The 17,224-nt window shown below is 47.8% G+C and overlaps 1 protein-coding gene across 1 annotated transcript; it reads right to left on the bottom strand.

Annotated features, from left to right (window-relative positions):
* Positions 1-3,090: 3,090 nt before the first annotated feature.
* On the bottom strand, positions 3,091-4,704 carry STBD1 (starch binding domain 1). The gene is made up of 2 exons (XM_066318303.1): positions 4,471-4,704; positions 3,091-4,366 (listed from the first exon to the last, which is right to left on the bottom strand). The coding sequence occupies exons 1-2, from the start codon at positions 4,688-4,690 to the stop codon at positions 3,543-3,545; spliced, it is 1,044 nt and encodes a 347-aa protein (XP_066174400.1). The 5' UTR covers positions 4,691-4,704; the 3' UTR covers positions 3,091-3,542.
* Between the last annotated feature and the right edge of the window lie 12,520 nt (positions 4,705-17,224).

The following is a 17,224-nucleotide window of genomic DNA, read 5'->3' as shown; positions in this document are numbered from 1 at the left end:
GCAAGAACAGACTCATCAAACTTTAGTTCACGTCTTGTCTGGGGAGAAGAAATTACTGAGTTGTTCCTAAGATGTCCTCAGTTATTGCCAACAGTATTTTAATCCTAGGATATTATTTTTTAGATTTCCTAGTAATTTTTACACTGTTTCTGATAGGTTTTGCAACTATGTTGCAAGCTCAGTCAAAATATTAGTAAAAGCATCTCCCCTTTCCTAGGAATTGGTTGCATTGAAAATGAAAGGATTTGCTTAGATGGTGCATGTATCACAGTTTGGAGTTGCCACATCTATTGGACAAATCGACCAAATTTTTCTTAGGAGGAGAGTCAGGTGTAGCAAATAAGAACCCCTGGGAAAGATCATTGGTAAGTGCACTCCCAGTTGGGTTCAAGGAGCCAAGCTAGAAAGTTTCAGAAGCTGCAGCTGCGTGCCAAGGGTGGAGAGGAGCAGGAGGGGTCAGAGAGAAGAGAGGGACATCTGCCAGCCAAAACCAGCAGCTTAACATCCTTTTGCTGGAATCCAGCAGAGTTGGGAACGGGTCTGGGCTTCCCCCCTGCCACCAGTGGCAGGCAAGGAACAGGCCTGTAGGCACAAGAGCCTTAGAGCAGCTGAATAGATGCTGGCCTCTGCAGCCACAACAGCACTTGTTATTCCACATCATGCAGGTGGATGGCACAGGAGGACTGTTAGGCCAAGCTTGCCCACAGCAAGCAACACCACAGATGGCAACCAACTCCTGGGAAAGAAAACTTAACACCACCCTAGTATGTGGAGAGATTCCAAAGGATAAGTTCGACTCCCAGAGAGAATGTGGGATGGGCATGGGTTTTGCAAAGCAAACTAGCTGCAGTGAAGGTTTTTGTGGGAGACTCTGAAATGGTTTATGCCCAGTCCCCTCAGGCTGCTTGCACAGATCACCATCCAGCTGCAGCATTCAGCATTTGGGCATCAAACTACTTCACAAAAAGGAATAGTTTGTGTTTCACATAAAAATAATCAAATTGTCTAATTTGTCAGAAGTTTGTTGTCAGGTGTATGAGCAGGTGACCTTTAAAGGTAGCTCTGTGGTTGCAGGCTTTGCCAAGCTGTGAGTGAGAGAGTTTATTGTTTGCTCAGAGATCTCCTGAGCCACTGGCTGTAAGATCTACACAGGAATGTCAACAATAAATTGTTTCTCACTTGTAGATTCACTGGCCTGACAGCCAGGAGCTATCAGCCATTCCAGCAGCATCTTTTTTTATGCAGCAAAGCAACTTTCTTTAAATCTACTTTCACCTTTGAGCAAATAGATTGTTCAATAATGAGAAAACACCCCTGTGAAATTGGAGAGAATACTATGAGGTTCCTCCAGAAAAACTGAAATCCAGATTGCTTCCTTTCACTATACCCAAACCATTTAATTTACATGGCATAGGTCCTGCTGGGGAAGCAGTGATGGAATGGCATAATAATTTAGAGGCTGTAGCAAAAGCCCATTGCAGGTCTTTTTAGAAACCACGGATGATCATTCAGCAAGATGACACAACCCTGTGAGTTGTCTGTGGGATCAAAGTGCAGGGTGTTTAATTAAAAAAAAAAAAAAATTGTTCTCAGTTTGAAAGACTTCTCAGGGTTGGTCTGTTTGACGTGTTCACCACTGCATTAGAGAATCTATTCTAGCATAGGTTAAGTAGCTTTCTAGTGAATAACTTAATCTAATGGCACAGTTAATCTCCTCAGACAAGCCTCAAGCGTGTGTATAAATACACCCAGGCGGCTGTGTGGCAAGTGCTTCTTAAGTTGACAGTATCTCACTGTTTGAAGAGCTTGCATTAGGGGGAAGAGATTTGTAATCACCTTGAAATGAAATGTTTTGCTTAAACTTCAGGGATTTCTGAAGGTTGCCTTCTACTGCTGCTGTATATTAGGTATAATATCCACTTCAACTTTCTTGTTAGAAAAGCCAAGTAAGTGCAAAGAATGCAGCTGAGGTTGTTTCACTGGATAAAAATCAAAATTCCAACTTGCCAGTACACTTGTTCCTTGGCCTTAGTATCTCTCCCTCCTCACCCTCCCCTCAATACCCTCCCAGCAATTCCCTGAATTCGTTTGTGGCCAGGTGTGCAGGAGCAGGCAGCCCAACCCGCTCTCACTGAAAAGCTGGTATCCAAGTCCCAGTAAGAACATTTCCAACACTTGTTCTTCCCAGCAGCTCTAGTACTGTCCAACCAACTGGAAGCCCATTAACCCACCAGATGCAGGAGGTCAGCCTCTGAAGTTCATGTTCCAGTCTTTCACCAAAGCCATTCTATTTCACACATCCAGACTGCTCCACCACATAGAGCACGAAAATTAGCAGAGGGCTTAAGATCAGTGATGTGCTTTTTGAAGTATATCTTCCAAACCAAAGTGTTAATTATTTTCAGATCTCCTACAAAACTCTACTCTCCCAGACCAAGCTCACTCAAGGGAAGGGCTATTTGCTGGCAAGAACTTGGTTCAGTATTGGGGAAAGAGGAGCTTGCTCAAGTGGCAGCATGTATTTGTACCCAAAAATACAAAAGGCAGGGAAGCAGAGCAGCATCCTGCTTCTATCATACAAAGATACCAACTAGCTGAAGCTGGAAGTATGCTACTTCATCACTAGAAGGCCACAACCTAAAATAAATTCAAGTTGAAAAGCTTAGTCTTAAAAAATATTCACAAGGTTAAGCAAAGTATTTGCTCGCAATACTGTGGTATTGTTCCTCAGTATGCCACCTGACTCTGCTCCAGCCAAAACCCCATTCCCTAGCCGTCACAGCATTCCAGGTTTTTTTTAAAGCCTGCTCCCACTCTGACAAAGTAATTCATTAAGCTGAGATCATCCTTTCTGACCTTTGGTCTCCCCTCAGCAGGAGTGGAGCTGCCTGCCAAGCCTTTCATTTGAGCCGAGATGATTGCTGGACAGTAGGGAGTAGAGAATGAACTATTTTGGGGTTCAACCTTTTGTTACTTGCAAGAGGGAGGGCCACTTCTCAGCAATCACTTCTGTCTCACTAAGATTTCAGGCCAAGTGGCTCACTTGGATCAAAGTTACCAAAATGAGTGAGGTCACTGGTCAACTGGTAATGAACTGTCAATCTGAAAATGTTTATTGTTTCCTTAATACATTACATAAACTATAACACTTAAGCTCCTGCTACAGTGTTGGTAACCACACCTCCCAGTACGCTTCCCCAGGCCCAAGCAGTGGGTACCAAGACACATCCCATAGCCCCACTCAAAGCAACACTAACTCAAGTCCAGGGTCCAGATCCGCCTGGACTGGCAGGTGCTTGGAGTGTTGCTCATGCCTTCTTAGCCTACTTGTGATCTCTTCAGCACACACTCAAAGTTGATTTTTCAGGTTGCCAAAAGATTTCCTAAGGAGATCTTCTGCTTACATGGTTTGATACGGGATTTCCACAGCTCTGCACTTGAGAGGGTCTCCTAGAGAAGAATGCGAGCCCCCGCTAAGGTTTGGGGGTTTGGTGATTCACCTAGGTAGGTCTGCCATTAGATCAGCAGCTTCCACCTTCTCATTAATGGTATCCCCACCACTGATGAACAATTTGATCTTCGTATTCAGTCACTAGGGTCCTGTTACTGCATTCTTCCCAGCGTCTGACCTTCCCATTCTCCACCAAGATAAATTTCCACTCTACTCTGGTGTCTACGGGCAGACTGATGGATTGGGACCAGAAGCCATCCTTGTCACACCTGAGGGGGACATAGCTGTGCCACTGGCCTAGACACTCATGGTCCCCCGTGACACCAATGAGCTGCGTGTCGGAGTGGGTGATGTAGTGCACACGGAAAGATACGTGGATGTTCTGGAACATGGGGGGCACGGCTGCAACTCTCTTTGTTTTCGAGTCCCCATCACAGCAGTCTCCTTGCTCCCATTCTTTGCTGTCTGAGTCTTCCATGCTGCCATTCTTGCCATCCTCCCCTTCGACAAGGTGCTCAGAAACAACTTCCCACTCTTCATGGTCCAAGTCCCTCTTCTCATCCGTCTGACACGGTTGCTCCTCACTTCTGTCCTTACAGTCATCGTCAGAGGTTCCTGCCAAGTTCATCACGCACCATCCGTCACTTGCCTGTCCCACCTGGGCTCCCAGTTCGCCTGCCTGGCTGCCGGCCATATGGGCTGGATGCTCCCCCGAGTCCGTAGCACCGCGCTTCGGGATCAGCTGCTCCAGCTCCACAGCTTCGCCCGGAACTGCACCGCTCGGGACGTGGTTAAGCTCTCCCCCTGAAACAGCCGCCAGATCCTCTCCTGCTTTCGAAAGGCCGGACCGGGCAGCAGCCGCGACCTCCCGCCTCACCGGCTCCCCTCCCGCCGCAGCATCCCCTGGAAGTGACACTGGGGGAGAACGGCAACGGGTTAAAGTGAGCGTCGGCAAACCCAAGCTCTCGCAGGCTCGGGCAGCCCGAGACACCCCGAGCATCGCCTCCCCGTGCCGGTACCTGTGGCCGCCGGCCCCGCGCTGGCCCGCCGGGGCCCCTCTCCACCGGCCGCCGCCTCCTCGCCGCCCGCCTCGGCTCGCCGGTCGCTGTCGCCGTACCAGAACCAGGCGACGATGGCGGCCAGCAGCCCCACGAGCAGCGCCGGCCACAGCCCCGCGCCCAGCCAGCCCCAGCCGCGGGGCTCAGCGGGCAGCGCGGGCGGGCCGCGGTCACGGGCCATGGCCGAGCGCTGCGGCGGCGACACCCGGCCCCGGCAGCGACACCCGGCGCCACTTTAAGCCGGGCTTCGGATCCGGGGAGGAGCCGCCACGAGTCGCAGAGGCGGTGGGAAGGCGTAAACTCCCAAAGTCAGGGCGGAGAAAGTTTCCGCTTGTTAAGCGCCGCCGCCCCTTTTCTGCCTTCTCTCAGAATTCATAGGGATGCAAAGGATCGCTGGAGGTCGTCTCAACCTAAGCCCAATGCCAAGGCAAGGTCACGCAGGGCAGGTTTAATTCTAGCAGTGCTGGTGGACTTAGGTGCTCCAACAAGGATGTGCTGAGGGGGACTGATTTGCTGGTCATTTTAATGCTTGTGCTGGTGAAAATCCTGTCCTGCTCTGGTATCTTTGAGAAGTGAGACGAATTCACTACTGATTTTGTAGCCTCTTCACCATACTGTCATGACGACGAGTGGATTCCTTAACATAGCCCTGCTCTCCTGGCTTCTGTGTTATGCTTGGGAAGCTTTTTGGACTACCAGGATTTGAGAGTCCATTACTGCATAGGATATTGGATGTTTAATTAAGTTTACCTTCATTTTACTACTCTTGAGGTGATGATGTCAAACCTCATTAAAAATTTAGAGGTTATACAAATAAACCTTACTAGAAATTCAAGAAATTTAGTAAATGCACCTTGGGACTTTGTATTTTGAATTGGCAGTTCTGGAGTGACAAATGGTGAAAATGTTTGTGACACCGAAGATTAACACCAGGGAAGGAGCGAGGCGAGGCGGTTCCACTCGGTTCTGATTGCTGCCTTTTTTTTAAATCCATTCTCTTTATCTGACCAAAGGTGTGGATCTCTAAAGCCCACTGATGAGATTTGGCCCACTATCTCATTAGATAAGAGAATGGCTAAGTGGATGTCCCAGTAAGTCTATTTCCAGTGTGTGAACTTCTTAATCTTTCAGTGTCAGTTCGTGCAGCGCTCCCTCAGCTTAACGGGACAGTAAATGTCAATCGAATTTATAGAAGCACAAGTGTGCAGCCTCCGTGGGGCAACTCCCTGGCTGACATGGAGGAGAGACACATATGCAGAGACAGAGAATTCATGATCTAAATACCTTCCGTTTCTTTGCCTGCCACAGTAGCTGAGGAACTGTCTCCTCCAGCAAAGCGCTGAGCTGGTGCTTAAGTCAAAATATCTATTTTGGTAGTTGGCTGCCTGGGCTGTGTCCTGGCATGGTCTGAAAGTGCACCGCTCACATCTTCTGCTCAGTGACACAAGGAAACGAAAGAGCTGGGGACTTTCTCAGTGACTGAGGGATTAGGTGCACTCTCCCTTACCACTGTTGGTGCTTCAAGGTGCTGCTCAGGCTTGCTGCTTAAAACAGACCCTTGGCTGTAATGAGCTGTGCTAACTACTGAAATTTTGTGGAGTAGGTGATATTTTTGCAGTTTACTTAAGTTCCTTTTTTCCTAGCCTTCAAAAGGTTCCCTGCTCTGTGTCTGTGCACCACCTTGCTGAGCTGGGATTGCCAGTCCAGGCACCTATATGCCTGCTGTTCTGTAAGTACTATGTGCGCACTGCAATTTAGAATTCCCAGCCACCTCCCTGCAGCAGAGCAGACACAACCCATTAATTACTGTAGCATTACACTATAAAAGGGCATCCTCCTGCCAGCCCTCGGCACAGATGAAGAGGTGTTTGGAGCTGCTAACCTCACATTTCTGTCCTTAAGCACATTTGATGGAACAACATAGGAAGGAAACATATCAAGCAAACAAAGCTTAGAAGATACTGCTGCAGGAATCCTTCAGGAAAGGTTTATTATGAAGATACAGAATTGCACAGGATGAAAGGCAGGGTGCTGTTTTGAAGAATAGACCAAAGGTCTCCTCTGCTGTTCATCTCCATGCTCATTCAGGCCTCTTCTGGTGCCAGACTTTTTCACCCAGCACCTGCAGAGGAAACAAAAGCAAAGCACCCCAATTGCTTTGAGTACTCGGAGTAATTGTTGATACCAAAATGCATTTGTATCATTACAAAAAGAGGGAGTCACCAAGCTTGTGACAAAGAGACAGGCTTGCTGCACAGCCAGGCAGGGAAGGACTGTTCAGTAGTTTATATTTGTAGCCCAGTCCTGCATAGTCCCCAGAGGACCTTTCCCTCTGAGAGGCAGCATGGATTTGTGTGGATGTAATGGATTTTACTCGTGCCTGTAACAGTGATCCCCTGTGCAGGCAGCAGCTGAGTTGTTTGCTTTGCAACTCCTCTTAGGGTGCCTAGAATTAATTTTCTGTCTACTGTTTTTTTTAAAACAAGAGTCTCAGTGAATACTAAGGGTGAAACTCCTGAGCTGCTCATCAGTTACAGACTGTTAGAAGCACAGATGCTGGACAGGGGAGAACTGAGAAGGGTCACTGAGGGCTGAGGTTCCTCTTCTGAAGGAAAGGCATGGACTGTTGCAGACGGTATCTTATCCCTTTGAAGGCTTTGGTCTCTTCCCCTCTAGGAATTCCAGAAGTGCTCATATCCTGTAGAACTTGGAGACTTCTGTCTCCTTAGAGGATTTCCAAAGCATATAAACAGAAATGCTCCAAAATGCAACTGAGACTTTTTTAAAGCTTTAATCGGAACCAAACGTGGTGTCTGTACAATAGAGAGACAAGGAAATAAATTCTTAAAGTCTCAGGGACACAATTCTGTTTCTAATTAATTCAAGACTTAAGTTTGTTCTCGCAGTCATTCCTGATGTAGCATTACTTTGAGAGCAGTGTTCTGTGAGTGAGGCTCAGTTGCACCATTGTTTGCTCAGCAAGTGGGAGAGCACTGGAAAAGCAGGAAAGTATTAGCAAAAACCGCACGACTTTGTGGAATTCCCAGCTGGCTGGCCCGAGGCTGGAGCCTCTAGCCTGACGCCTTTCCAAATTTCAGAACCAAAACCAAAACAGGAGGGCAGATATTTACTCCCCCAGATCTATGACAAGGCAGCTGCCAAAGCTGTTGCTAAGAAGGGCTGGCCCCCGGGCTGTGCCTTACAGGAACTCTGTTCCTCTGTCAGCTGTGCCATCTAGTGTGGTGACAGGGAATCTCCAGTGAGAAATGGAGCGCCTGCTCAGCCAGACCTGCGTGCTTCTGTCGCGCTGTCCTGGCTCTGACAGAGGCACCTGGGGATGTATTTGGGCAGCTCCTGTGAGTCTGGTCACCATCTGATCCCGGGGAGGGAATGCTCTTAAAGGCTTGTGTGTGTACGGTGCTTCGTCCAGTTCTGCAACAGAACAAAATGGAAACGTGAGTAAGTAAGAAAGAAATACAAATCCGGGGGGCCTGTTACTCCATGTGGATGTGCTTTTGGGTCATCTGGAAGCGCCACAGGCAGCTCTATTGCTGAAATGGATGCCAAGTGCTGGAGCTGCAGTGGCGTGCTTTGAGAGTTACCCCTTGCAGTAGCTGCAAGGTATAGCCATGTTCAGCACCACGTTGTTTCAGTGTGAAGAATTCCTCTTCCAGTATAACTCGAAACAGTCAGGTGTTAATAGGAGATGGGAGAAGGAGCAATATCACATCTCCTTTTCCCATCTTAACCATAACTACCAGATCTTAGGCTAAAGTAGCCTCCTTGGGAGCCAGGTTAGAATCTACAATTCAAGACTGATGCCATGGAGGTTTTCCAGGCATTTGTGTGACACTTTCTGTGTTAGATCCCCACCCAAGCAGGTAGAAAAATGGGAAGGGCAAAGTATTCATGTTCATGGAGGAAACCATGACCATGACTGGCATTCTGCCCCATCCATCTCCCATATTATTTGGAGTATGTCAGCTGGGAACAGTGGACGCTCTTGTGTCCATTGCACAGCAGTCAGCAGATGGCACAGGAGGAGTACGGCTGGCAGGAGAAGCTCTTCCAGACAGCAGATGCTTTCTCTCAGTTGCTATTAACTTCTTGAAGAGTAGTTGGTTGGTAATGAGCTGTGGTGGTTTAAAATGGCTGTGATTGACAGATTGGCTGACGAATGGGAGTGTTTCTACGCCTCTGAAAACACAGCCTTAAATCCGAACTTTTCAGGTGACTCGGTCTCTTTCCTTTGCTGGTCATCGAGAAGGTAACATCACCTCGTGGGTCGGGGTTCGGGCTGGTCCCCCCGGGGCCAGGCCTGCCGGGCCTTGGGTGGTGCCCTGCCTGTGGGACAGTGGCCGTGTCCCCTCTGTCCCCTCCGGCTCCTCCGATGGGGAGAGGAGGAGGAGGACTGCAGACCAGCAGTCTGGCCCTGCTCTGGGCCTTTGGTTGCCAGAGCCGCTGGTCTGAAGGAGGAGAGACTTTTAAGAACTTTTCCTCAGGAGCCCCAGGAAGCTGCTCTGAGTTTAAATCGCTTGAAGTCTGACCAGGGGTGGAGAAGATTTCATCTACCAATGTTCTTGAACCTGCGTTTTCTCTTCCTTTCTCCTGACCATCATCTGTGGCCTTGAGTCTGGTGAAGAAGAAAAACTCTAAGCAAAGACTTTAACTCTTTTCCCTCCTCCGTGGAAGACATTTGAAATGTAGAGAGAGAGAGAGAGAGCACTGAGGAAAAAGTCAGTAAAAGAACTGAGAAAGACTATTGGAAGATGGGATAGAGGAAGTGGACATTTCTGACCAGACTTCTCTAGATGTGAATTATGGGGAAATGGACTGTTTTTGTAATATCCTGATGCTGCTTGGGGGAATGCAAACTCTAGCCAAAGGGTTGTGTGTATTGATATGCATGGGTTTTGATTAGAATTTATCCCTGGCTCCTGGGAAAGAATAAGGAGGTTTCTGTTCCTTTTGAGAGAGAGCGAATTTAGAAATGGAAGAGAAGCCCTGTTTTGTACTAGAAAAGCATTATTAAAAGATATCCCGAACATGTGGAAGCCCATGAACAGCGTGTAAAGCTGTTATATGGGTGAGACTGCACAGAATCTGCAAAATTCCGGGTGATTGCAGATCTCTGAAAGCTACTCGATTATTTTTTTTTTCTTGTGGCATGTTCTCCATAACCCTGGAGAGGCTCCTCTCCCAAAGTGATATTGAATCGTGTTTAAATAGTGAAAACTGACTGAAAATCATAGTTTTCTCTCTGTAGTGTGTGAAAAAGTAAACAACTGGCGGGGGGAGGTGTTTGAATGTCTCAGCAGGTCTCATTTTTTGTCTTTTTTTTTTTTTTTTTTACTTTAGTGTATATTGATAAAATATATCTGTTCTTACTTTTAAGTTGTGCCTGTTTGCCTTTTTCTCCCAAAAATCCTATCTCCTAGCTGATAAATGAAATTTGATGAATGCCAAACCATGACATGAGGACACCCCAGATCCAGACCCCCTTTCCATTTTGAGCCATGAAAATCTGGAAGGCAGCTAAAAGGGACCTCAGGAGTTCACTTTAGGCCTGGTGTCATTTTTCTTTAAGAGCAGTGTCCCTGCCTGGACACAGATGTCACCCCCAAAGGTCTTACCCAGGCTGAGAAGTACAGAGCACACAGGTTTTCCATCCATTTTTAAGCACACAGGTTGGGATTCTGAGTTTGTTCTGCTGGTTTTGCACGTTAAAATGCATTTCATCCTTGCTTCGCTGACTCAAAATATCTAAGAGGTCTAATGCCATTCTTTCCTACTCTACCCATAGTAAACTGACATGGAATTCCTACTTGGGTTTGAAGTATTGCTTGTCCTGCCAGTCTCCTTATGCATTTCCTGTGCTTTCTGTGGATTTCTGTACTGTGACAGCAGTGTCAATAACAGCTTTCCCTACATCCCTTTTCCTCCTAGGTTTGTTTCCTGTGAGCCATTATTTGCCAGCTTTTTCAGTTTATTAGTCACTCTGTGCAAGTCACACTTTCTATTTTGTTGTTCTTCATTGTCCATTTCCCCAGCTGGTACAGCAGTATTGCAGATTCCCTTTCATGGTTGGTGCCTGTTGAGTGTTGATGCCCCCATGTTTTAGATGCTACTTTCCTGAAAGCTGCAAGAAAGTAGCATTGTTTTATAAATCACATTATTTAATTCAAGATGGGGTTGGGGGTTTTTTGTTTGTTTTCTGTGTTGCCTGGCTGCTTACCATGTGGGGATACTTGGGAAAGGATTCTTGGAAAAGGATTCTACCAAATGGTCTGTAAGCTCTGATGGTAGTGCTTATCTTCATGACCTGAGTAAGTTTGATTAGAGGTCTGGCATCACTGAGTTGCAGGGAGGTGCCTTCATTGGTGGTACAAATCTTTCCTCTCTGAAATAAAAAGCCAGAGATAGAAAATAAGGTCACAGCAGGGATCTTTCATGTGCCCTGAAATGCAGTTTTGCTGCCATCAAATCTACGTGTCCTGTTCTGAATCTGTCCCCGCAGGTTCCTCTTTCCTGGGTTAAGTGTGTGAGGGGGGATGTCACCGGTCACTTAGTCATGTGCTGCCTGGGTCTGGTGACAGCAGAAAGCAAGAAGTGCTTTCTCACACAGCCTTGTCAGAGGGCAGGACAGGCCCTGAGCCAGCACCTGATGCCGTGGCTCTGTCCTGAGGCCAGGGTCACATGCTAGAACCATGGCAGGGGCACTTTTTTGCTTCCCCAAAGTGTTCCCTTTGGTGCCAAGGGACACAGCTGACCTGCACAAGATATTGCAGATTGTGCTGAAGCCTAGTGGCTCCCATCCTAAGGGCCAGCTCTGCTTTTGGCCTATATTTAAGATATTAAGTATTCAGAACTGAGGCTGGCAGGCACCCAAGTGCAACAGGGCACTGGGGCTAGAGGCTGGGATCTGACAAGGAATGGGGACAGAGGAGCTGTCCTTCCGGAAGAAGGACAGACCTAGAAATAGCCAAAGGGTGCTGGTTGCTTGGCTTTGCTCTCGAGGCACCGTTTCTCTTTTCCCCTCAGTGTTTTTTCCTCAGTGCCTCTTCTGTGTTGAGCAGATGATAAAAACAGTTGAAGGCACCATTGCTGTCAGCAGCTGTGAGCAGTTGTCCTGGAGGGAGCCTGGCATCCTGCCCATCCAAACAGTCCCGGGATTTTGTTTACTGCGCTGGGATAAAACCCTGCTACGCACTGGTGCCAGCACGTCGTGAGGCCAAAGCTTTGCCTTCAGCAGGGATTCGGAGCCACGTGCCGCAGCCTCGCTCTGCAGTGCCCTCGGGTGCTGGGGGTATAAGGAAAACAGATCCTAAGGCAGGAGATTGCATAGCCTCCCTACCAGGATTAGACCCCTAGGATACTCTTCCGTTCCTTTAACCCTTTGCACAACATTTCCCTCCTCCTTCTCCTGACCTGTCACTTGAGACCTCCACCTCTGGCATTTCCAGGGAAGCTGATGGCTGTCACACCCTCTGGCAGTGCTGCCCTGGCCCGGGATGGGAGCTGAGGGCTGTCCCCCACACAGCCCCATTGTCTGAAGTGGCAGACAGGAGCTGTTTGTATCCAGGCTGACATACAAAGCATTTGTTTTCCAGGGGCTGCCAGTGGCCAAGCAGGGATGACTCATTCCAGGCCTACCAAGTGTGCATTTAAGTGCAGTGGACACTGGGAATCAGGGAGAGACTTCTAATCTGAGTTTTTTGTCTTTCCTCATCTGTGGCAGCGAGTTGGGCGCACTTTAAGGACGGACATCCCAGGTTTTGTGCCTGGGAAGGCTCCAGAGATCTCAGCTGTGCTACTCTGGTGCCACTGGTGCTGCCAGCTAGAAGGTACTTATAACTACAGATACTTAATTAGATTTAGTTGATCATCCGAGTAAATCATAATGTGATGCAGGCTGGTAAGATCATCTAATTGCAACCTTCACTGCATATGTTTACTTCAGGAAAGGGGGTAAGATCTCAGGCTGTGATATAAGATGGGGTCAGAACAAAGCAGACTCTGATAGAAGGTTGCAGCCTCTCTCAAATGCACTCAGCAGAGACAATGAAAATCCTTGGCTCTCTGTGCAAGACCTCCACTTCTCAGTAAAACTGTGTGGGGAGGTAGTTTGCGTCTAGGCTTTAATGCAGCAGCAGATGTTCTAAGGGCTCTTGAACTCTTTCAAATAAAAAAAGCAGATGAGAATAGGCTACAAAAAGATGAAAATGAGACTCCTAGAATTCCTGCTAGGGAGCATCCCTCACCTTTGTATGTCAGAGTGGCATTTATGTGGGACAGGACTTTCAGGTGAGGGAAATGTGTGCCATTGGTTTGTTCATTTTAAATGTGCTCTTCCTAGTGCATGCAGTTCCCTTAAAACTAGGTGTAGGTTGAAACTCCGTCAAAATCCCGAATGGACTTTGGATAATAAAATAAACGGAACAGGTCTCTCTCTCTGCCCCTTCAGGAAGGTCTGGGCCAGGGGCTGGGGTGTTCATCCACGGCTGTGGGATTTGGACCTGAAGTCCCACTGGAGGTTGTAGATCCTCCTGTAATCCTCCCCTTTTTACGAGGCATGCATGCCATACTATAGGAGAAAAAGTGCATGATCACCATGGATTCTGTTTGAATGAGAGTTTTTTTTATAATAGCTGTCATGTCCAGGGCTATCAGGAGAGGTTTTCAAGGGTGGAGGGTAAAGTCTCTGCTCTGCAGTGTCAGATATTGATGAGGAAGTGTATGACTGATAAAGTACCTGGCCTGCATGACTAACCTGTCTGTCAGAAACCTTGCCCGCTCCTTATAGCTCTCCCTAGAATAAAAACAGAGACATTTTTATGGTCATCCGGACTTTGTTGTCTGCTTGTTTGTGTGAGTGAACACAATTCTGGTCTGGTCTTGCATTTCTCTATGCCTTTTTTGCCAGGTTCTCCTTTGCTCTGCTGCATGGGCAGCATGGGCTCATATCAGCTGTGGTTTTGGTTCCTCCCTGGCTGCTTGCACACCTCTGCTTATCCCTTGGCATGCAGAGGATGTTCCCAGTAGTCCAGGGCTGTTTGCAGCACTCAAGCAGCAGCAGAACAAGTAAAGCCAGTTCATCCTGGAGCTGCCTCAAGGGCTGTATAGAAAACCGAGGGCTTGGAAAACTGTGTCAGTCTCTGTGGGCAATGCTCAAGAGGATCAGATCAAGCACTTGAAAAGACAGCGTTCTTCCTGTTGCAATCTGCATTGCAGAAGCTAAAAGCTGAATTAAGGTAGTAAAACTCTGACAGCAGGAGCTTCACTGATGAGATGGGCTTGGCAAGTGCAAGCCAGGCCGTCAGCAAACCTGTGTAAGTTCCCCAGACTGTGCCACTTGCCAGAGCCTCCCGTCCATCCCAGTGCAGGGCCTGCAGCTTCCTTGCCTTCTTTTCCCAGCAAGGTCTCTGCTTCACAGCCACTGGTGACATTCTCCCCCCTAGAAGGTATTTCCTGGTTCAGCTGGGAGGGCTCCAGCACTGCTCTGTGCCAATCCTGGAAAGGAGGTGTTTTGAATGAGGGATTCAGCTTTGGAAAAGCAAGGAGCTGCGCAAGGGGAGAAATCCAGGTGAAGAAGATGGTGAGGAAAAGGTGGCCTGGAGCAATGCTCAGTCTCATGCTGGCAGCACAGCTTGGCGCCCCTGAGTCATGAGGCTGTTGCTGCACAAGCAGATGAGTCAGGGGAGCAGCAAACCCAACCAGATGTAGCTGATGGTTGTGAGTGGCTGCACTTGCTAATTTTGGTCTAGCTGAAGTTATAAGGAATATGTTTGTGTGTGTGAGATTATAAAATGTGCCACATGGGCTGTATCACAATTACAACATGCATGTGTGTGTGACAGGCTTAGAGTCCATGAGGGCTGTGATTATTTGGCTGGAGAGTGTCAAAAATATGAGGGTCAGCCCCAAATTTCAGAAGGAAAACCATTTTTGCTGCTAATCTCATAACAGTTAAAAGTAATAATTTCCTTGGAAGCAAAATTTATTGCTATTGCAGGCAAATGTCTCATTTCGTGGGATGTCACTGTCCCAAATCTGGAAGTCAAGCAGTGTACTAACCCAAGAGCAAAGGCTGCTCTGACAAAAGCACCAGCTTTACTCCCAGCCCTTCCCAAGGTCACCAATGGACCCAGTAATTGCAGCATAGCTCTGTCCTACAGTGAACTGCTTTCCTGCCAGCAATTAATTTGCCTCTGTGGGAAGAATAAATTGAAGATTGAGACAGTGAAATGTGATCACTGCCCACTTACAAACCTTTTAGAAATGTCTCAACTCTCAGCTGAAATCAAGATCTTATAATTAGGTTATTGTTTTATTATTTAAGCATAGAGTACTAGATACCCACAGCATGTGTGAGTTCTCTGGTGACAAGGGTATGTGTGGAAGCTGTGCAGGGAAAGCACAAGAGCAAAGCCTCTGGAAACCTTTTCCTTGTGTGTTACTGGTGCACTTCGGTGCTTCCCAAGAGCTGCTCCTCCAAGACTGGGAGCGTGTTACGCGTGTAGGGCTTGTGCTGCTGTCCTTCTTGGCCCTTGCTGTGGAACTGCAACCAGCACAGGCTCTTTGTCAGGAAACTGGGAATGGAGAGGACCTGTAGGTTCCCTATAATTTGTTTCATGTCATGTGGGTGAGCTGAGCAGCTGGGTACCACAGAGGGAAGCAGACTGCAAACATCATGCAACAGCAGGAGATGAGTGGACAAGCCTACCCAAATTGGAGACAAGACAGAAACTGGTAGAGTGTTTACTAGGTAAAGCACTTTTCTAGTTACAGCTGCATTTTCAGCGTTGAGATGAAGCTATACTTGGTCCTGGAGAAGTTGCTTGATGTCTGTGTCTCCTGAGGTCGCAGCTCCTGCAGGAAGCAGTGCAAGGCTGGATCCAGTCAGGTGTGGTGTGAACAGGTCTGTCGGCAGATGATTAAGTAAGGGCAAGCACTATTCCTGTCTTGGGTGTCAAAGTCCAGAGATCTATGAAGTTCCATGGATGCACGCAAAGAGACAAGGAACAGTGCCCCACCCTTCTGTGTGCTGTTCCAGCCCTGCTGTGAGAGCATTAAACATCCACGGGAGAGATGTCTGATAGTTACTAAACCACAGGAGTAGGAGTAAGGATTTCTGGGATCTGTTCTGATTTGGCGGATACTGTGCTCTGTGATTTCCTAACTCCTTCCCTTGCAAGCTTTTCCTGCCTTGCAGACTCCAGGGAGACAAGCACCTGGTGTTGCACAAACTGAGTGAACCACATCACAACTTCAGTGAGTCTGGCTTTTTATGTTTATTAAAGATAATCCCAGTGCATGGGACAGGACAATTTCAACATGTCCATGCTTTCCAGAATGTGGCCCTTGTCTGCCTCTTCTCTCAGTAACATCATCATGATGCTGGAAAGGGAAGATGTGCCTCTGCTCGTTTCAGGGGCCTGTATGTATGATGCACAATTGTGCCTTGAGCCAGTAGTGCTGGCTCTGCATTTCCAGGCTGCACTCTAGAGGTGGAGCCACTCCTCATGGGAGTGTTTGCAGTGGATCGTGGCTGGTGAGCACTTCCTTGGCTTCCAGAGGTAAAATAATTTGGCAAAAAAAAGAGAAAATAATTCACACTGAGAATCTAGAAAATCTGTATGGAGAAACGATGTGGTTCTATGCATCATACGGGTAGATTTTGATGGAAAAATAAACGAAAAAGCTGAATTATCCAAACCCAAACTTCTGTAGGAACCTTTGCTTGATCTATAAATATTTGTGCCAGGGTTCAGCTAAAATATTTTACAGTGGAAGGGAAGGTTTATGGTTTCAAAGAAAGATTTCCAATGGAAGAGTCTTTTTAAAGAGAAAGATTTATTGCTGTAGTTAAATTAGCCTTCAAAACCACATTCTAATTATGTTTTCTGGTTCTTGGAGAAATGGTGATGAAGCAGGGCAAACAACCTTTTTTTTTTTTTTTTTTTAACTGCATGGGTGGAACCACAAAAATTCTGGTTTTCCAAACAACTCTGACATGTGATCTCAGAACCTTTCATAAGCAGAACTGTGTGAAAGGGCACAAAATAACACTGTTGCTGCAATCACAATTACTGGAAGAAATATTTATAAGTGAAGATGCTCGAGTCCATCATAAGCTGGAAATCCATCCGATGGGCCACCTGCTGTCCTCTTGCTCAGGAAGGCATTACTTGGATCAGGCTGCAGCTGGCGAGCTGCCAGCCTCGTGGTTTGGAGAGGGAACTGACTCATAACTTGGGAAACACCGGTGCTGCCGGCAGCCTGCTGATGGGGCGTGGGACAGGAGCGCTGTGTCACAGGGCTTTCCCTCCTTTCGTGCCACAGGAAGGGCCTGCTGGGGGAAAGGGTGAGGTCCATCGCTGGGAACGCCTCTGTCGCAGGTCTTTCCCTCCTGCTGGCAGTGATGGGTGGGAATGCGGAGCAGTACATCCCACTGGCTTTTGAAAAAGCAAGTACATTGATTTGATTTATTTTTTCAAGCGCGGCTTGACTATGTTAGTGGCAGCTGGACTGCGCTGAATTGAGGCAGAATCCGCTCCCTGCCATGCTTAACCCAGTCTAGAGGCGCTTTACCCTCCCTGCAAGTTTCCCCCCAACAATCTTGCCGTGGAATTCTTCCGCTTGTTCTCCAGAACGTCCTTTGGCGCTGCCCGCCGCCCCGAGCGAGGCGCTCCAGCAGCGCCATCCCCAGCGGCCG

Source organism: Sylvia atricapilla, chromosome 4, assembly GCF_009819655.1.
Source record: "Sylvia atricapilla isolate bSylAtr1 chromosome 4, bSylAtr1.pri, whole genome shotgun sequence".
Classification (NCBI taxonomy): Eukaryota; Metazoa; Chordata; class Aves; order Passeriformes; family Sylviidae; genus Sylvia; species Sylvia atricapilla.
The sequence above is the reverse complement of the archived record's forward strand: the minus strand, read 5'-3'. Positions and strand labels throughout refer to the sequence as shown.